This window comes from Myzus persicae, unplaced genomic scaffold (assembly GCF_001856785.1).
Source record: "Myzus persicae strain clone G006 unplaced genomic scaffold, MPER_G0061.0, whole genome shotgun sequence".
Taxonomy (NCBI): domain Eukaryota; kingdom Metazoa; phylum Arthropoda; class Insecta; order Hemiptera; family Aphididae; genus Myzus; species Myzus persicae.
The window spans coordinates 850,663-874,106 of NW_019102723.1; the positions used below are offsets into that span (position 1 = coordinate 850,663).

General features: G+C 36.6%; 1 protein-coding gene across 1 annotated transcript in view; it reads left to right on the top strand.

Moving 5' to 3' along the window:
* Positions 1-22,081, top strand: part of LOC111033001 (transmembrane protein 132E) — a 61,359-nt gene extending 39,278 nt beyond the window's left edge. The window contains 9 exon segments of the mRNA XM_022313527.1: positions 6,976-8,483; positions 11,821-11,964; positions 12,074-12,297; positions 12,443-12,614; positions 15,096-15,900; positions 17,256-17,546; positions 17,769-18,189; positions 20,638-20,828; positions 20,921-22,081. Coding sequence (XP_022169219.1) covers positions 6,976-8,483; positions 11,821-11,964; positions 12,074-12,297; positions 12,443-12,614; positions 15,096-15,900; positions 17,256-17,546; positions 17,769-18,189; positions 20,638-20,828; positions 20,921-21,204 — 4,040 coding nt within the window. The 3' untranslated portion in view covers positions 21,205-22,081.
* Positions 22,082-23,444: the final 1,363 nt, after the last annotated feature.

Here is a 23,444-nt window from a genome sequence, read left to right on the forward strand (position 1 = left end):
CGTCCCCTCGTCGTGTATATTATTATTGTTGTAGTCGTCGTCGTCGTCATGTGGCGTGCAACGCACATATAATATTATATACGATAAAATACCTCGACGTCTCTGTTTGGAAATTTACAACTCCGAATGTGAATTTTGGCCTCCATCGACACGAGTCTCTAGTAGTGAGGCTGAGGCGCCATCGGACCCCGCGCGTGTGAGGTTTTGCATCCATCCACTACATCCTAATATACCACTATATTTGAATTGGTACATGTCATAATATGTATACCGCGGTTATACGCTCGTGGTAACGGACTTGGTTATAACAATATATTGTAAGTATAGTGAGTACTTATACCACCTTGGCCGAGACTAGGCGACACGGAGTGCTCCATACGTAGATATATATATATGTACCGTGGTACCGAATAATATTATATATATATATCGATACACTGTATCCGCCGCTGCCACTGTCGTAGTTATCGATTAATTAAATCCCGAAATTGGAAACCGGTGTTTAAAGCACGACGAATATAAGCACCACAATCCTCGTCGGACAACACCTGTTTGCGCCGCCCCTCCGGCAGGTGTGTGTAACCCTTCCGTTCTACCTGCTCTCAGACGGTCGTATAGTGCATTTCTTTATTTTTCGTCCATATATTATTATACTCATAGGTGTATATAGATTATAGATATGTTTTTTTTTTATATGATCCGATGGATTTATTTATACGTTCGTTTTTTCCCTAGGTAGTATTTTTTAATGCAATATGCAAATGTTATTTTATTTTCGTCTAACCGCCCTCGCGGCAGCGAAATTTTTTAAAACGAAAAACAATCGTGAAGAGTAGACATAACGTAATGACGCTAATCGGCCTGCGGCTGTTTGTTCTTCATCTTTCGTATTTGTATCCATCTTCTCTCGCTGTCCCTCCCCGTCTCTCTCTCACGGTGTGTATATTATACACTAACATTCGACGAATTTTCTCTACGCACACATGAAACATCACAAGGCTGCGACATACATAATATAGGTTTACAGTATATTAATATTTATTTTGTTCGTGTATACGTGGTATTCGATTTTGTTCGGCGAAGATGGGGCTTTGCGGACGATAATACGTTCCGTTTTTCATATTTTCTTTCCACCGAAAACCTTTTTTTTTCCATGCATGCATGCATTCATTATCATCTCATTTTCCGTACAGCCGAGGTGGGAGACGCAGCGGTCTCTGGTATACGATGTATACACAATATTATACGGCACGATCACGTTTTCACTGCGGTATAAACATGAAAATTTCGCCGGACGAGAGAGGCTTGAATTTAAATTTTCGTAAGTAGATAATATAATATGTATATATGTACATCCGACGGGGCATAAATAAATAAATACTTTTCATATTTTGTTTTTTGTTTTGTATATATGTCCGCGTGACAACGTTTCTCTTCTCTCCAGTATAAACGTGTTATTAAAAAAGTTTAACCGTATAAATTACAACTTTTCTCTCGTGCCATTGTTCTGTTAAGATCGTGTTTTATTTTTTTCGCGAAAATCCGTCGAAATAAAAACGACGCTACCACAAATTTTAGCCGCCTCGGACGTCGCGGGATTTACTTCGCAACCGCGGTGTGATGACTGTGTCCCGTCGGCGATAGGATTGGCAAGCACGTGCAAAAATTGATAAAAATCTCCCGAGGTAATTTTTTTCTCGCATCGCCGTCGCCTTAACGCGTATTGATGCATTAACGCGTTCCGAACATCCATCTCACGAATACACGAAAACTCCATCGGATCGAACAAAAATCGTATTCGTCGCACGTACCGTCGTCGTCGTCGTCGTACGTTTTTGTGCCGAGTGGAGGTGTATAATAAACTATATATACCCGGGTAATCTCGAAAAAAATCCACAGCGTATTAAACCCGTATAATTTGGTAATTTCTAAAACCGTCCCGTGTCAGCTGCTGCTGCATACGCGAGAATCGGAATAAAATAAAATCTAGTTTCATAAAAATACGTTCGTGTTCTCATTCAGGCGTTCGCGTAACACACACAGAACATGATTGGTAGTATACACATATATTTGTACTAAAATTATTGTAGATATATATATATATATGATAATAGGTGCGTACAGTACAGCTGGTGCTGCGCCTGACCAAATAGCGCGGTATATTCTCCGTCGACGTTCGTTTCCGAGTGCCTAATGCATTTATTATACACACGTGAATGTATATTATATATACATATATACATATACATAGATTATATGCGATATCAACGGACATACAAATGACTATTATACGGCACTTTGTGTGTCTCAATGGTAATAATAATTTATACACGACAGAACGCAGCGCGCGGTTAAGACATTATTTTGTGTGCGAAAAACATAAAACAAAATCTCAGGGCCTATAGCTTAATATAATACTAATATGTGATACGCATACAATTTTTTTATTCGAAACCAGTTTTTTTCGTAGCGTAAATCATGTTTTCACGAAAACCTGATTTTTAACATATTATTAACATTGATGTTAAATTAATTACATAACATTAAACTATTATGAATATAACTTGTTTTAAATTCGTATAATTATGTTGTTCGATTAAATGATTTAAATAACAAAACATTATTATAGGACGTATAAATAACGCAATTATAGTCCCGCGGAGTAAAGTTTATTTCACGTGTTCGTGTACACACACTCGTAATATATTACACGATATCGACTTTAAGGCGGAATATCAAACCGTATAGTGTGATAAATGTAAATACGTCGTATACATATAATACATAGGTATGTGTACAAATATTAAATATATATTATTATTATATTACGTTACGCAGTTGTCGGTGATAAATAAGCCGAAACGTAGTTGCCCGTAGGACGTGATGTATTATGTATGAAGTGAAAATGAAATTATAAACTATTTACCTACACACCGTTCCCCCAAGTCAAAACAATGAGCGACAAATGTGACGCTTTAAGTGGGTGCAAGAGTCGGAAAAATACATTAATAACACGTGTTTTATAATAAATTACGTACAGTCATATATGGATTAGTCCGATCAGACATTATACTGCCACATTGCTATTATAATACCTATGACAATGTTTGATTTTAAGTTGTTATCGGGACTTACTCGGAGGATTTAAATCCGATTTTAATTACCGCGTGTATTAATTGTCCGCATATTGTGACGTGTATTATGTAATATGCACACCGTATAGGCATTACCCCCCGCGATTCTACCACATATTACTATATTTTATAAATTATATAATACGTCCGTACAGGCTTAATACATTTTATTTTTACGTTCAGTCTACTACTGTATAGGTACTACGATGAAAATAATAGTTTTTGCGGTTGCGCCGGCAAACTCAAACGGAATACATATTCATATATTATAGGTACATGTTATAGCGATTGCAATTTTAATTAGTCGCGATTAGGTCGTATCTCGTACATCGTGTAACACACACACTCGCACGCGCACCTACACGTGCGGTGCTTACATTAATAAAGCCCGCCGCCGAAATAAATTAAACGGCGCAGCAAAAGTTTTCCATAATTTCAATTTAAAATCTGTTTGTAGTCTGATATGATTATTAACCGAATGCACACACGATATTATCATTACGTAAAATCGTGGGTATGATCTCCGCAGCGTTCTGAAATAAATTAACGGTCCGACGGTTTCGCCGATGCGCATTACACTGAAAACAAACTTAAATAATTATATTATTATTTAACCGGCCCGCCGCCGTCTAGCTAGGGATGTCTACCTGCTCTATACCGCAGCTATTTCATGCTCACGTGGACGGATATATACGTATATTGCGTACCAGAGCATAGGTATTACAGTCGCGTATACCCACGCAAGTTGTGATTAATAACGTCCGACCGAAATAATAAATACGTATATGTACCACGTTTCCCCGCGTATATTCTGCGCCAGTGGTACTGACAGGTAATTCGGACGAAAACTATATTATACACGCCTATACGTGTACAATCATATATATATATAGGTATACGATTCTATAAGTGGATTAGTGTTTATTATTATTATTATCTTTTTTGAGTTGAAAAGTTTTGGAATAAAATCTACCGGGTTCGACATGTGTTAGGGGCCATATATAACTCCGTACCTCACATTAGCTCTTGTTCAGCTAGTTTTTCGAACAAGAATTATTGCGTACTGCGTTGTAAACTAAGGGATGAGAGCTTATGAATGATTTTATTTAGCGTAGAGGTTGTTGTTATTTTTATTATTTTTTTTTCCTACCAAAGATACTGATCCAAATCAATACGGTTTTAGACAAAAAAAAAAATGTGAAACGTCGTTGCCGGGGTTGTCGTAACCCCAAAACATCCCCCATTTCCTTCTGCGACACTGCGCGGCTGTATATATACAGTGTGGTTCATTTAACGTATTACTCATAACTTCAAAACTATGCTAACGTTTTAAAAAATATTGTTTTTACTATATTTTATCTTTTTTTAATGTTAAAAGTCAACATGCATTTTTATTCCTCATTTGAAAGTAGAATATTATTTTTTAGAGTACTTTGGTGTATAAAAATCGAATTTTGGACAAATAGCTTAGAGTTATTAGTATATTTGAAAGCTTGAATAAGTGGAATGGAGTGTTACAGATAACGGGGGCACAACTATACAAGATACTATTGCAGCTCATATAAACAACTTGTTCAAAATTTGATTTTTATACATCGAAATACTTCGGATAATACTCTTCTTTGGAATAATATGGAATACAAAATGTATGTTGTCTTTCAAAAGAAACCTCGATAAAAACTTCAAAAAAAATAAAAATGATAACATTGAAGAATAATAAAAAGTTAATGTTTTCTGAAATAACGAATGCCTTAAATTAATCACACCGTGTGGCGGGTACAATAAACATAATATATCATATATTATATACCTATCACTTGCAGCCCGCGTACGAGTTAAATTGCAACTATATATTAATATAATATTATGTGTATTGAAACTCAACCCGCAGTGAATTTTCGCCGTTTTGTTAATATATCCGCTTCAAGTGTTTCTATATACGAGTACATGGAAGGGAGTAAGGGACATAGTACACTCGTAGGTGTATAATATGTATACAGATACTTTTTTTGTTTGTTTCGTTTTCAACATATTATATCGAATGTTTATTAACAGTACGAATGTATAGTTTCGTCGGTATTATGTATTATATACACAATATACATCCGGACGTGCCTTTCGTTCGGAATACATCTTGCATCGGCATATATATATATATTTATATACATAACATATAGTTAATAAACCCTATACATACATTTATATACAGCCAATTCTGTGCACCTAATATATATGTATGTGTGTGTGTGTGTGTGTGTGTGTGTATACGGCTTAGTATATATAGTGAAAGTGGAGCGGGCGATTTGTGTCAGAACTTTTTGGCCCCGAAACTTTATTGAATTCTGCTCATCGCGTTGGGTGGGGGGAGGGTGAAGTGGTGGTCGACGGACGTGCATAGTTTTCAAATTTTAGCAACACGCTATTTTGCCGACGACTTAACTGTGCAGCAGTCGAAATTTATTATTCGTATCGTATGAAAACGTTTATTTCATTTATATTTGTTGTGACGATAGATGACAGATGTCATAGTACACGAAACGAGAAAATTAAATATTGAATAAAACCGCAAGTTTTCAGTCTTCCGTCGTCGTCGTGGGTCTTTCGGAGTAATATGACACGCGCTGCTCACTTAAATGTTTGCAGTTTATTTCGTAGAAGTTTTCGAAAAACTATTCGATAGTTTAGTTTATCGTAGTCTCGTCGTTAAACGTAATTTCGTTATTTTTTAGAAACTGCTAAACTCGCTAAATCGTGGTGTCAATATAATATATTATCATGATTGTTGACGAATAAAATGGTCGTATGACAGTAAATTATTTTTTATTTCGATAAGCTCTGAACTTTTTTTTTTATTTGCGTTTGAAAATACATAATTTTTTCGCTACTTAATAAAATATGTAAGAAACGTACGTTGGAACTAAGAAAAAATCTTCACGAGTAAAGTGTTCTTCACTTGAAAGAACTACACTCTTCAATAGAAACTAATTTATTATAATTATTCCACCCCACAACCGATAACAAACAAAAACTTGTTGTTTTAACCAAGTTCGTTTTCGTATGGTGTCGCAACAATCGAAATTGTTATTATAGCTGTTATAATATTATGAGACCCCTTATGAATTTCATTAACAATTCAATAATATATGAAACAACTTTGATATCAGTACCATTGCGCGTGTCGAGTTTAAATATTAATCGCGCGTACAAATGTACTTCGATGAATATTGATCCTTCGGGTTTTTATGTTGCTCATCAAATCAGATCAATTCGACGGATATAAATTTCGCAAGCCTAAAGTCGTTAGACGACCACGTTATGACGACACTATAAGACAAAATGCTCATCGAATATAATAATAAACAATAAACCCATACTCCTATATATAATATATATATTATATACTTATATAAAATATAAATGTACTTGTTCGTATATATGTATTGAGTAATGGATTTTATAACAATTCAAGTCTGAGCCTCGCCGAGTCGTTTGGCGCCTTCAGCTATGGGGCATAAAATTGTTTAACGTCTTTATTGAACATTTGAACGTGTATATAGCTAACTTTATTATTTTTTTGTATGTATTTGATGGATGATAAATAATCATGTAATGGAATACATTCACAGACACAAATTGAACATAATTTTCGAGACATTTTGTATGATATCGTCCCTTCCGAGAGCTCACGCGCTATCAAATTTTAACCAAACAAAGGAATCTTAACTCTTAAGTCATAAGTATTGTGCGCTTTATCCGCACCCCCGATGTTAATCTTCTATAATATGTACAAAATGTTTGCTATCACACCATTTGTTTACAATTAATAAATCGATGTTAACAGGTTTCGTGACTCCGGTCGAGGTGCATTTCGACAACCCGGACGGAGGATTTTTCGTCCGGCACCCGATTGGTGGCGGTCCCGGAAATAACCGACAGCACCAACAGCTAATGGGCGGCGGCAGCGAGGATGACGACGACGACGACAGCGGCGGGGCCGTGCTCAGCGTGGACAGGTTCACCGTGTTGCAAGACGTACCGCAAACATCCATCAGGGCCAGTTATGGGCCGTTCTCTACCAAGCAAACGGTACCGTCACGTTACCTGATACCAGATCCGAACTCGGCCGGAATGTCCGGCGGCATTAATGGTTCCGGTTCACCTGTCGGCTACTCGTCGGCAGTAGACATATCGTCGATGGACGTATCCGCACACCTGGTACAGAAGCGAGTGTACCGCGAGAACCCGGTGGTCCGGACGCTGTTCCACGTCGGCTACAGTGTGGTCAGGTCACAGTCTTCCGGTTCCGGTCCTCCGCCCCCGATGCCGCTGTCTGCCGCGGACGCGGTCGGCGGTGGTTCCGCGCGGTCGGCCTCCGGCTCTTCGTCGTACGGTAAACTGTGCGCGGTGGCCAAGGCCACGTTCGAGGGAGCCGAGCGGCCGGTCACTGCCGCGTGCAAACCCGACCCCAAGGACGGCGTTTGCACCGCTCGGCTGGTGTTGCCGGCCAAGTGGTGGCCCCCGCTGAACCCACCGGACGCCAAGCCGGTCAAAACACCGCAGCGGTACGTGCAGATCTCGTACGCGCTGCTCGAGTCCGACCATCGGTGCAGTCAGTCGGACGTGCAGCTCCAGCCGTTCACATACATCGGACAGGCGGCCCTAGAGCACGCCCAGCGCCCGTATAAGGAGCTCAAGACGGACGCATACCTGTTGACTCTCGTGCCGTCCGTGCCGCTCTATCCCAAGTCGTTCACGTACGTGCCCGTGTTCTTCGACGCCGGACCCAAGGAGCAGAACATCAAAGGGTTTATACTCAGGGCCAAAGTGAAGAACGGGCTGCGGGTGTTGAGCGCCGAGAACAGCGACCCGGAACGATGGACCATCAACTACACGTCGAACCCGAGGGGCACTCAGATCACGGTGACGGCCGTTCACAAGGGGCTGCCCGCAGCCGCCGGGGCTGCGTGGCCGAACTCCCGGTACGAGGAAGTATTGCAGTGGTTGCTGCAGGTGGACTCGGAGGCCGAGGACGTGTGGGAGGAGGGCCGGGTAGTTTGGACAGTGCAATACGTCATGGAGGCGGCGGGTAACGTGACCAACTGGACGTCGGCCGCAGCCGTCCAGGGAAACCAGCCCAAGGTTGATCGTCACCGGGCCGCTTACAAACATCACCGGCGGCAGGCGGCCGTGCTGGCTGGACGGCGGAGGACGGCCAGGCTATCCGGGGCAACCACCAAGATGCTCTACCTGGACGGCGTCAACGGCGTGTTGGACGGCGTCAAGCGCAAGATTTCCGCCCGGTTCGAGATACACAAGGACGACACCGAAGCTGTTCTGCCCATATCCAAGGTAAGTCCGTCCGAAGTTTTGGGGTGGTATATTGAGTATTATAAAATAATATTGTTGGTTCGGGTTTCCACTGAACACGTTCGCTTAAATCTTTTGCTATAATTGGTTGGTTGGATTAGGTTACCACACCTTTAACCCCGCGCCCTTGTTGTTGGACACATAGTTGGACATTTTTCGTGGACATGGCACGAGGAAACCCGCCTTTTATGCGAACGGTGATGCGTTAACACTGCGACTATAGTGAAGTTGTGTATACGATGAACTGCACACTTCTAAATAATATATGAGTGTGACTGAAGTATAATATACGACGTACGTCCCAAGTTTATAAAAGGGATGGTATCCAAACTCTATGGACGTGACTTGTCACTTAATAATTATTTGTATTTTATGCGTATAAACGAAATATGCTTTTTTAACATACCTAAATAAGGGCTGGAAACGCAATAAAATGTTACTGGCCTATTTTTCGTAAGGTTTTCGTTGTCATGGTTACTTATAAGCAAAAATATATGTATGATTCGTAGATTTTTCTTATAGAGGAAAAATATCGACTAGCAATGCTATGACTTTTTTTTATACATTTCGGCAAAGTTGGGCAAGTTAATAAACTAACGTTTGGTTGATTTTAATTTATTCACGTAACGTACTAATATGTTCTATAAATAACTACCTCGTTGGGTATTCCAACATCGCCCGAGAAAAACTGAACAAATATAAAAATATACTTTACTGTATCCTATATCATTGTATTTTTCTCAGTTCACTAGAAAATCTTTTGGTAAAAATCTTTTTCTTTGGGGTAATAAACATTTGATTCAAAAAGTTTGGACCTATGTAATTGACATAAAGATTGAACAAAATATTTTTTACTATATTTAACAGGCAAATCATAATCTCTATGATCATTATAATATTAGTAAAATCTATTTGATTACTTTGAAATGAGATGAGTTTTTAATTACGAATAGTATTGCAGATTTCGTATTCATAATTTTAAATTACTGAATATATTAATTTGTTTGTTTTGGTGTTGTAAAACTATTCATGTACCCACGTAATGATATGCTGTAACGAGGGGTGTGTAGTTGGCATTTCACTGTTAGTTGAACTTTTCAAAATATATCCAACAACATTCAAATATACTTGTAAGGCATTATTGGAATTCGTCGGAGCCCCCTTTTTAACCATCCACTTTAAACTTTGTACGGCCAACTTCATGCCTAAGCACCTAGCATTACAATTTTATTAAAAACTGTTCAAAAACCTTCCAACCATATTTAAATAGACTTTTTGGACATTTTTAAATACCACAATATTCTGGTTTTAATTTCTATAACAAATTTTTTAGCAATTTTTCAATTCTATTCAATTAGAATTATTAAAATTTATAATTTTACGTTTTATCAAGATGTGTTTACTTATTTGTTGGAGGTTGTGGTCTAATTTTTATTATACCTAACTTAAAATGTGTTTTATACCAAATTAATTCATACTATATCCTATAAGCATTATGTTGTAGATAGCTATAATATTTCATCAATATTTTAATAATAATATGATCCGTAAATTTGCTTATTTAATAAATTGCATGTCTGTGTATTAATCAAATTGATCATCATGGTTATATCTTATATCTATACAGTATATAAACAATGCATTTTTACTCGAGATATTATGTTATTTGTTTATATGTATTTTGATACTTTGTAATGATTATCGTACAATTTAATTACCTACTCTATACCGTTTGAGTAGAGGTAAATAGGTATGCCCATCATATTAATGTTCCAGTGTGTAATATATTATATAATAAATACAAATTGTACAATAATTTAGATTTAGATTTATGTGGTGTGAAAAATTTTAAAACGACGAAAAATTGTTGCCTTGAAAAAGATTTCTAATTCTTCTTTTACATTTTTCACTGCACATATATAAATCCTTTAAAGAAAATGGAAAAACTATTACTTCTAAGTAAAGTAAATAAATGTAATGTAGTAGTAATTTAGTAGGTACTACTTTATGTAATTTACCCTGTATACTTAGTACTTCTTACTCCACTCTTTTACTTGGAAAAATAGGAACGTGTAATCGTATAATATGTTTTTGTAAGCTTAAAATCGAATTAAATACGTCTTGTTACGTCTTCGCAACGTTTGTTTTGTAACTGTCAGCAGCTGCAGTCGTGTACAGCGTATTGTCGGTGAGTTTCCCACGACTACACGTGCATACGGCAACACAAAGGACGAGACCCGTGCCGCCGGGCGCGTTTATAAAAACCAACCGAAAACCTGGCATGTTCGAGTGGGTTAATAATAATTATTTCGGGGAACCTCGTAAATCCAACGGTTATGGCGTTTTTGCAAGAGTTTGTTGTCCGACAAAGCCCGCCCGGTAATATATAATGCGGCGGTAAAGGAATAATATTTTCGCGTATAATATACTGCTGGGTACCTGTACATAGTATATAGGCTATAACATTGTGTTATTTTTGTACACACACGACCTTTGTATTTCGATTTTCTCTCGGAGTGTGTAGTACAACACATGCGGCGAGTCAATTAATAGGGATTTCGTGTTATCGCGGTCTGAGGTCCCGACCGTTTTGCAGGCTCGTACTGTACGTATATACAATACGACCGATTTTCGAATCCCCAGCGAGTATGCGAACAGTGAACACGGCCCGTTTACGGCATCATGAATCACCGCTCAAAGGGTTGGTCGGTGTATTGTACCTACCTACACTATCTACCTATATGAAATATGTGCGCCATAAATATCACCATCGCACTATATCGTAACTAGGAAGGTATATAATGATATACAGCGTGCGCGCGCGTAGTGAATGGCAATGACAGATCGATTCGCTTCCGGGGACGAACATAGGAGAGCAAAATTTGTCATCGTCGAACCGTCGAGTTGTGGGACAGGGTGCAGGTGCCGTGTTGCATCTGTGTAACGTGCATCTGATGTGTTAGGTGTGTGTGTGTGTGTGTGTGTGTGTGTGTGTGTGTGTGTGTGTGTATTTAGGTCGCTGCGCTGTAAAATTATTTAAATCCCCCGAGTATTTCGTGGAGTACCTAACTGATTTGCGCAGGGAATTACGTATTCGAGTTGAAATAACTCACGGAACGCACCGCGGTGTCATTATGGAAAATTAATATTTCAATGGCCTGCGGGGGTCGTCGCTGCGGTGCCCATTTTATGACCTCGAAACGTTTATTTTATAATTGATACAACAACAATAATAATAATAAACTGTATACATCTTAAGTTTTTTAGAGTACATAGATGACAATCGAGTATTATACACATGCATATTTTATTTACACAGAACTGGGAAATAATCAACACGGCCGTATTGACCGGAAAGCAGATATCGCACGCTATGAAGGTGTTCGTGGTCAGTTACGCTGGCAAAATATCCGATGTCACCCGGCAGTCTGTGTGACAGATAGAGGACGACAGCGTGCTTAAGGTGAGTTCCATAAATGCTCTAAATGTTTAACATTATAATATATGACGTCGGCTAACCAACCGGTCTCATTTGAGTATGATATTTATACATTTGACTCGTTCCCGTACAGGTCACGTCGTCATGCAGTTCGGTATATGTGGACGGATCGGAAATCCGGGGATCGTCCAATGCTACGGTAATTGTCAAGTAAGAAACGTATACGGGCACGGCACATTTCATCGTGTGGGTACCAGAAATCAATGAAATGGACTTAACCATTGCCGACCAGAAGCTGAACCAGATCAAAGGCTGGCGGGTGCCGGTGAGTCTAGAAGCCGATGACGACATGGACGAGTGAGTTTTGATTTGATTTTTTACTACCTATTCACTGTCAAGTTTAACAATACAGTTTCACCTAATCGTATGCCAAATTTGTGTTTGGAAAAACATTCGCACAAAGTATAATATTATAAATTATCCAATGTTCACGGTGTTACAGTTACGTCAACAAGCTGAAAAGGTCCGCCGAGGGCAAAGGTGGCGCTCACATGAAATCACCGATGCCGGACGGCGACTTCCGGTTGAACGAAATGATCACTGAGGATATGGTTTCCGACGCATACGACAGGAAGACCAGCTGCCAGTTGAGATTTCAACAGACGTCGGTTGAGGTAAGATATTATAAAATTGTTATCCTGGGTATACGTATTGCGATGCAAAACAACCTCATAGTTTCATCTGAAGCCCTGAAGGCTAAAGTTACACATAATATACTATAATGATAAGATAAATTGATTAAAATATATCATAAATACCTACTATACTAGAAGGACACACTTTTCTTCAGTAAAAATATATTTAAAAACCGTGAATAAAACACACAATGCCACATAATATCTTATATTTATTTTTTTATACATAAAAAATGACATCATCAAATATTAGTAAATTTCCTTAGAAAAAAAACCATAGTTAAAGTTTCATTGACACATTTTTAGATATATGAAACGAATTTCGTGCTTGAAAGCAATGTTTTTTATGAGCACACAGAAGAAAATACATAGGTCGGTATTGTAATTAAATCCCAAAACCTTAATTACGTTAGTATTAGAGTATGATGTAAGACCTAGTGGCTAATATTTTGATTATTCATATTATGCACAATAAAGTTCGAGTTGTGAGAAAAAAACACACAAAATAAAATTATTCATCACTTATATACTTTAACTTAAATAAACGATTACCGTGAAAATAAATTTTTCGATTCTTTACAAAATAAAAATTACTTAAACAATAATTGTTCATTAGGCCATAATACAATTTTATTAGCTTGTATTATTCTCGGTTAATGAAAACTCCAAACTCGTAAAAAGTTTGTGGAAAAAAAACTTAAGCAACCGTACTAAATAATCAAGAACAGTAGAAAAGAATAATAGTCTTTTGTAAAACGACTTTTCAGTGCTTTCATTTTATGAACACAATGTTCGATAAAAGTGAAAGTTTTTTTTATTTTTTCCGTTCATTAGCCAACTTATACAACGGCTAATTGACCTTTATCATTGAATTACAAGAATTTATTTCATTATCTAAGAAACTCTAATCTCCATCACGAGGAAAATACGAAAATGTATTAATTATAGTCTGTGATAAAAATAAAAATATAACCCACTATGGTTATCGAATTAGTTTAGTTTTTATACGAATTTTGATAAAATGTACACCTTACAAAATATAAATACCTATACGTGAGTAATATAATGTAATATTCATTTTAAATTAACAATTTAAAAACGATTTATCAAAAAAAAAAAAAAAATCCTTAATACAGTATTAAAAACGTGGGATTATATAAAAACAGGGATTTTAATGAATTAATATAAATTAAATCCTAACTCGGGATTAATTGGACAATGACCATCGTAAATAAAGTCGTCGAGGGAAAGCTCGCATAATATGTAGTTGTATAATCCCGGAAAGAGGCGTATTATTATGTACGGTTTTATCTCTGAAAAGTATCCTATTCAAACATTTCAAACCACACACGTCTACCGAAGAAAAAAAAAGAAATAATCATATAATAAAAACTAATGAACAGTTACAATGCGCACTCGAATCAGAGTGAAACGAGGTAGAATCACCGCGGTATTTCTCTCTCACACCCTCCACCGTCATGTAGGTAAGTACATTTTCTGGGCTCTCGATATACTCAGGTGTAGTATACATTCGCTCCTATATCGGGTTACTTACATTAATTTGTATACAATGCAATAGCATTGAGTGTGTATGGTACTATTTAGTATTTATACCCAATGGTAATACCATAATAATATGACTTGATATAATGTCCTTTTCGAAAATCACGTGCTTCGAGTTAATGGTGTATATTACCGTACGCTTCCCGCATTTATAAAGTAATTGTTTTTAATTTCAAAATATGACAATTTTACTACTTTGGGAAACAAAATTTGGATGTTTATTACTACAAGGTATGAATACTCGTGTTTCAAAATGTCTTTGATTTTTATTTTTGATTAAAAAATTATTTATGATTCGAATTAATCCCAACAAAACCATCATATACATCCGTGACCCACCAAATATCCTGGAGCGATTTGAATACTGTTAAATAAATTATAACGCATGTATTTATATTGTATTTATTTATAATTCATAAGGAAACAAGGTTCAATTACAATAAAAATTGGTGTTCAATATAATTCAAAATAGACCTAAATTCGCCAAATTTCTATTGAATAGAATAAAATTAAATAAAAAATATTTACAAAGAAACCAATCTTATGCATATTCACTGTTGTTATAATACGATTAATGTGTACATTTTATACCTATAATTGAGCAGTAGAAAAAAAAATGAATACCTAGGTATAAGAAATAATCATTTTTCTAACTTAGGTAAAATAAACGTAATTTTTTTTGCTTCTTATTCTTATAAGGTATTTAAATTTAAAACATTTAGTAATGTTCGGATCACATATTATTGGATAAGCGTGGTTGTCTATAGATATTACGATTGACCGACACAAATCTTTAAAATTAATGTTGGATATATTCTATATAGTTCTTTGATCAAGCCTAACTGATAAAGTGTGTCATGTACTGACCTCATGCTCGTATTCTTGTGTCGCTTGCAGATATACGCCAGGTTCAAGGCGACGGACCACGATTCTGGCCGAGTGAGCTACTTCGTGAACCGTCGGACGTGGCTAAAGGTGACCGATCTGCTGCTACACTACCTGCGGTCGTCGGACCCGCGGGTCGCGTCCATCACGGGGCAGATCGTGCGCGGGCACAACGCTGGTCGGACCGAGGTGCAGGTGATCTCTGCGCTGTCCGGCCACGTGCTCGTGTCGAAGGAGATCCGGGTGGTCAGCGACAAGGTGAGCGTGGCCCGTCTGGCAGTGAACGTCGTGTCCGGGCTGCAGCTGAACATCCGGCCGGACGCGGCCGTGGACAACAACTACATCGCCGAGACGTCCGTGACCAGGAAGCTGACGGCCAAGTACCAGGAGGGCCTGCTGGACATCGACCTGTGGTTCACAGACGACACGCGCACACCCCTGCGGTCGGTGGCCATGTCCGACTACGCGCTCCGCGTCGAGTCCACCAACCCCGACGTGGTGGCGTTCGCCCCTATGGCCGCCTCTCCGCACCCTCGGGTCATAGCCGTCGGTCCCGGTAAGGGGCAGCTGTTGCGTGTTTCGTTCGGCCCGCCCGACGCTTGCGGCAAACACGAACCGGTAGCGGTCAGCGGGGGCCGGAAAACCGTGCTGCCGACGACGCTCAGCGAGACGGCTGCTGACGTCCAGGTGGACTTTTCTTCGTCCCCGTACTCTGTCGAACAGTTCGTTCAGAACGACGGTGGTGGTGGCGGCGGCAGTGGAGTGCTGAACGTAGGACCGCCCCGTGACAAAAAGGATCACAACAAGGACTCGGCGGGTAAGTCGCGGTCTACTTAATATAATATAATGTGTGAACAATGTAATAACAATAATACGTAACTAGACTTTTGTAGAATAATATTGTATTATGTCGTCCTGGCGAACGCGAAACCGTTATATTATAAAACACTTTATCCGAGAGCGCACTGTAAAGGCGGAAAGTTCACGACGACATTTCTAAGAAAGTGAAATTGGTAACGCGCATTTATAGTTGTTGTCCGCCACATAGTTTTTATTTTTACTTTTATCGTCCACTTTTTCGTTTTGTAACGATCATATTATGGAATAAGTTATAGTGTGCTCTACGTTTCTATCACTCCATCCTTTATTACTATTACAGTATTACAACCACAAAGACCGAATCACCATTCTCATTTCGCCCACGTTTTTATTTATTTTTTGTTTAACCTCACGAAGAACTTTTTCTCTTGTATATTTCGAGTCACGTCTGGAGTATTAAATTTAACACGATTGCTACTGTGCGCAGTAGCTACTGAACTTAAAATGTCCACAAAAATATGAAATCGGGTCGCATAAAATATAAATAATAAAATGTACTTTGGTTCTCAACACGCAAACAGATTTTCATTTATTTCTAGTATTCGTTCACGAAGATTTTTCGTATTGAGGTCGATTTTCAAGTTTTACCTTTTACAGTTTTACGTTATAAGGGCGTAAATAGGCGTTTAAAAATTCACTGATGTAGTTTAGATTCAGTTTCCATATTCATTGCTACATTAGTATACAATTACCTGCAGATAGACAGTGTGTACACATAATGTTATTTCTTATGAAATTTATTAAGGGCTATTCTTACTTTTACATAACAAAATCGTCAGTGATATTTTTAATTTTACAGTGGATTGTTCTTTTGTTACATATTTGATTATTGTTCTCGATTATTATTATGACATAATAAATCCAATAAAAGCACTCTAAATTACTTTATCGTCAAGCCGTGACTACTTTTCAAATTACTAACTTTCACATTAGAACACAATATAAGTGGTGCTAAATTGAATTTAACGCCGCTCGCACACCCCGGAATTGGATTAATACAGTTTATTGTTCTAAACCGTATACGTTCGCTATTTCGCTTGTAGAATAGTTATTCAAATTCCATAATACGTTTACAATTTTAATTAAAAGAAGTTTTGTCAACAATTTTGCATAGTATTCGTGGCGATTTAAAGGGAATATTATAATATACACGAGGGGCTTTTCTAATGTGAATTTCAAATTGCACGTTTCCCTGTTAGATTTTATGACAACGGGATTCAAATAAATCGTAATCGCTCTGCAATGCAGCAGACGTGCCTAGCTAATACGATTTTTTTTTTATCCATCGTTCAGGAATGGCCGGAATTATAGACGAAAACAACGATGAACCCACAGTGCAAGCTCGACAACACAACAATAACAACAATAATCAAAACAACATTATCAACCACAGCAACAGCGGTATTGGGAGCACAACTGTACATGCCCACAAAGTACCAGCTCAAGTGAGCCCGTTTGAACTCGGCATGTATACCCTGTTGGCGGCTCTGTGCTTCGCCATTGTGGCGTTCGTCATATCATGTGTCGTCTACGCATCCAAATACAAGCAGAACTCGTTGGAAATGCCTACTACCACACTGATGAGTAAGAATCGCCTATTCGGTCGTATTATGATTTATCAAATACACTGATGCGAATTAACCGAGAAATCTGCTTAAGAATGACGTTTTAATGAAATTGAAAAATTTGCTAGTTATTCTCAACTCTCAAATATGGATTTTGCGGTGAATTCCAATCTGTTTTCACGTTGTAATTTATTTTTATTTTATAATTATACCTAAATAATATTATTGTTGTGTTTTTCAGCAAAATCGTTCATGGGTAACATGAACGGGGCTAAGGACGGTGGTGGAGGTATTGGTGGAGGTGTTGGCAGTGCCAAACCTTTGTCAGATGAACCGACTATGAACGCCCACGATTGGGTGTGGTTGGGCAGATCTACGTTGGAACGTTCGTCCGGCATGCTGGTACCGTCTATGGGCAACAAATCGCACAACAACAACAATAACAATAACAACAATAATAATGACGACCAAATCAACGAGCAAAATATGAGAATCATGTCAAACCCCATTTATGGAGTGGACAACAGCGGTAGTGGTAACATCGGTAACCACCAGCAGCAGGCTTGCAGTAGAAATCCTCCTCCGCAGATCAATACTTCCACTTACAGCGTTAAGGACCGGCTGTCCAACGGCAATATCGTTTTCAATAAACTATGGAAAGTGTAAGTAGTAGTTTTAGCGACATAGAGATTATATTTTCGTTGGTTTCTCCTTTACAGTGTCAACGGTTGGGAGGGGGAAGGGTGATTTTTGAGGGATTCGAAAACGTTTGGACCACTTGCTGCTTCCCATTAGGTTTTTGATCGGAACGTGACATATTCCCGGTCAAAAGCATTAGATATACCGTGGTCTGCTCTTATTATTATATTAATATGATGTATCTCATTTACACAAAAACGTCTACATTCCCAGAGCGTCAGAACTTGGTCCTGATCGATTACTAAAGTAAAGTTTTCTCTTGCTAACAGTAAACTATAAATATAATATTAACAGTACAGAGAAGCAAGGAGTCAGATATGTGGTGATCGGACACTTTATCGATAAATATTCTATATTTCTATTGTTATTTGGACATTCATAATTTATTACTTGAACATTTTGTTACCTCAACATTTATTAATACGTCGTTATTGCCAACCTGCATGATGATTACGCTTAGATACAATTAACATAGACAGAAGCGCTCAATAAGGTTGCCCTCGCCACACCGCATAGAAACACCTTTCGTATGTAATTCTGTTATGACTTATGAACTATCTGAAATATCGGACAAGCCCATTTTTGGTGGTATTTTGTTAATGCTGTTTCATCGTTATTATTTATAAATTACAAGTCCATATTTGGTATCTGAATTTTACTCACTAATATTTCGGCTGCGTTACAGCTTCCACAAACTCGTCTGATTATTATACCTCTATTCTCCCCGACTAATCAGACTAATTATATTTTATTTTCACCATTACATTTTTCACTACATCCAACTATGCTCTATCACCATTATTCTGTACACGTAATACGTATACATAATACATAGTGTAAGTTGAGAAAATTATCGATTTATTTTTCTAAAATAATAAAATATAACTATATTTATATTATATATATTATAATATAGTTAATATTACAATGTAACCATAGTTTATTATAATATAACAATATAACCATTATGCTTAAAACCACACGAATGTCGTAAAATATTTAACTCAATTAAGTTGGTTACATTTTTTAAGGGTACTATTATTTCCAGTTAAGTATCGAGAGCCCATCTTCTAAAATTATTTTTCTTTAGATTTTACCAACAAAAACGTTGGACAAAATATCTAAAACTTGCTTGTGGTTATAATGATCATCAAAAGTTTCCCTAAAGAGCACTATATAAAGTTATTACTTTTGTTCTGGAACACTTTGCATTTTGTAAATAACCCTCTCATAATCTTTCTAAGTAGGTACTCTTAAGTTATTGTTGTTTTGTGATATGGCATACAGATTATATCATTTCATAATCATGCGTTTATACGTGTCGATTCAAAGAGTTGAAATATAAATATACATGCGTATTTCGTATGTTTTTATATGTACATGAATACCTTAGCTATCCTTTTGCGCATTGCAAAGATATCTGAATATTATTATTAATGACTCATGAGAAAGCTTATTATGGTTTTCATTTCAACATTTCATTGAAATATATTTCCAATAATTACGAACTACAAAGTATACCTAAAGTTTAAGTAATGCGGGTATTTTCTAATAAACAGTCTTGACATTTAGCTGAGCGAAAGCTATTTATTTTTGTTTCCTCGATTTAACATTTCAGTGTTTGTTTAAATTAAAGTATAATGGTGAATAAATAACATCCATCGTTCGATGCATTCTATTGACTAATACAATATTTTATTTATAAAACATTTTCAATTCCTTCGCTTACAACTTGAAAGTTGAAATGTTGTTAAGTTCTTTACTAAAAACAAAAAAAAACTGTAATAATAATAAAATATTGATGCACAAACATCCGGCGCTTTGGAATTTAACGGTGTAGAACATTGGCAATAAAAATACATTACCTATATTTGTATGAAAATAGTGAACAATTTTACAATTTTTTTTTTCAAATTCATGTGTTTACCTTAGTTGCATTTATTCAAGCATGCATACGTCCTGTAGGTACCTACTACTAAAATATTGAGGATTTCATTATTATGTCTAAAACAAGTAAAAGCCATATACTATACATTACATACTTTAATCCTTTTACAGTTTTACGTATGAAGTAACACTTCGTACTTTTTTAACGATTGTGTTTCCTCCAATCAGTGTGAACTAAATAATTAATACAAATTTGGGTATCCCTATAACAGTTAGGTGATATGGTGTATACACCACTATATTATGAGGGGGTAACTTTTGTACAATCAATTTACATACATATATATTTGTACAACTATTGTAAATAGTATAACTATTATACTATTATAACTATTATAATGAAAAATACTCACTATTATAGCATCCTGGGAGATCAAGTCTCAGAAAATAATCGTTTTTTACCCATGATGCGGAGTATACTGTTTTTGTATTATATTTATTTATTTGTTTTAATCTCCCGCCAGACTTCCAACACCGAACGACCAGAACCTGGAGAAACCGGCTGACTATAGGCCACCGGTGCCTCCTCACAGGACGCAGTTGAACAACGCGGACAATATGATGATCGGCGAAGGCGACAATGACGAACAAGCTCCGCCACCCCCAAAACGGCAACACCATCACCACCATCACCATCACCGCAACCGCAGTCAAGGTGTGTAAAGCGTCGAGGCCTCTGTGACTTGATAAATATCCTATATAGTCGAGATCGGTGTCCTTTAATTTTTAATTTTTTTTTTCGTTCAGGTGGTGGCAGATCTTCGTCGATCGCTGGCAACCATAACAACCCTAAACTGCCGGAAAGGAACTCCGACCCGCTGTTCGTAGAGACCTGTAACCGGAGATCGATGGACGTGAAACGGGCGGCAATCATTGGGAACCCGATGTTCGCCTTCGACCCCGCGTCCGCCGACCAGAAACACCAGAACGCAGGCGCCAGTGACACGATCAAACTCGACGACCTCAACCTTGGCATGGACTACAAACAGCTGATGGAGTACTTCGACAACCTAAAGGAGTCAAACGCTTGATACTTCGTTTAAAACCGCATGACCGTGTCGTTTCGCACCCTTCCCTTGTTACCAGTAACCAGTAACCATACACGCGCTCACACCACCGCAGTGAACACCTGCACCCGGCCCATTCGCCTTAGCCCATTCTCGCTCCCGGTCCTCTCACTAATTCTGTCTCTACATCTTACTGTCGCACACAAAAAGTCAATTAATTCAAAGGTTGTCGCTGTATAAACTATATACACCCATATATAATATTATACATAGGTACGCTCTATTGTAGTTGACACCAAAAAAGTATAAATTTCAGCTTCAGTATTATATTTAAAAAGACAACAATGATAACTGTTCTCACGCTTTTACGGTTGTGAGGTACATTGTAAATTTGTAACCCAAATTTCTACAATAAAAATTTTAACTTAGGTTGTTTCGGGTTGTTGGACACAGACGGTACCTAATGACCCCTAAAATTATTATTATTATAATTATTACCTATATAAACACGATATCTATAGTCGATACATTATTAGCCTTTGCTAAATGTATCTTCTGAAATTTCTTTCTAAATTAAACTTAATTTATTTAAATTTATATACAAAATATAATCATAAATATTGATGTTCTCTCTATCTGCTTAAGATTTATTTCTCGGACTTACATAATGAAAAAAAAATTAACTTTTAGACTATATAATGATATGTACCTACCTATTCCAACAAGCTTGTTTATAGTTTATATAGTAAGTTTATACAAAAACATAAGTTCCTTAACCTAAATTATTGTTAAAAATATTGGAATTGCAATAATATTACAGTGAGAAAAAAAATGAAAATAAGAATAGATAAGTTGTGTTAAATCTGTGCTAAATGATACCTTCGTTATTTCCTATTTTTTATATTATGTACGACAATTATTGCCGCTGTTAATAATAATTAAGTTTCCAATTTCGCTCTACACGTGTTTCTCTGAATGTTCCTAATTTATTGTATCACTATTTTGATAATATTGTTTAAGCCATTTCCCTTTTAGATCAATATTATCATTAATGTAAACATTTTTGTTAAATTTAATATTGTTGATTATTTTTAATTATTTAGTTTGATACCAATTATTGCTTGCAACTTTATTTTATATACTTTTGTACATATTATTCATATTTAACAATGTTTTTCAATACCTTTTAATATCAAATACTACTTTTAATATTTTAATGAATAGTTCAACAATTGTAACTTGTACATTTATATGTTATGTATGTAGTTTTAAAAAAAAAACAATAATGGTATTCCATAATGAATTGCCCCCTTAAACTGAACAGTTACCACAGATATTAAAATATATTTAAGCAATGCCTAATCACAAATAATTATATAAAATATTATACTAAACTAAAGTCACACATTAATGGTGAATATTTATACGCACATACGTTATTCTACAATATTCTAATTTGTTTAGAAATGTACTTAAATCAAACGTTCATTATTTTTAATTTCTCAGTGCCATTAAAAAAAAGAAAAAACATTTGTGACAGTACAATGGTATTATTTTTCATTTTTGTTTTGTTTTTATTTTTCTGTGATAATGTAAATAATATGATTTCGTTGGGCAGACTTGCATTGCAGATTTTCGGGCATAACCTCATCACATGATTCTAAACTATTATGACATATTTGAAAAATCGAATACCTGTTGTTTCAGTAGACAATAGATACCGCTCAGTGGGTATTTGTGTACATTGTACCATAGTACTAATACCAAAAAATAGGTACGTTATTTATTCTACTTACAAAAACAACTGAGGTAAAAAACAGTTTCTCGATACTAATCAAAAATCATACAGCCGTCCATATGTTATATATGTTATGCAATACTTAATAAACAATATCACGACATTCGAGGGCTACCCGTTTGAACCGTTTTAGTTTAATAATTAATTATAGTATATTAATAAGTTAGAAAATAAACACTAATCATTTTAACGTTTTGAACTTATATAGTGCAAACAAACTACCTATTATTTCTAGTCAAAGAATATATTGATATTATATTATATTATATATGTATATTATGTTTAAGTCGTAGATCAAGTAGGTTGTATAAAAAAAACTATATAATATGTTGTTTGCCTTCTTTTTTGGGACGCAGAAGCTTCCACTAATAAATTTTTACCCGTGTTTCATTTGTTCTGTGTATAAGTACTTTGCGGTAATGATGAAGCGCAGAAACGTCGTACGCGACACAATGAGACTGTTTTT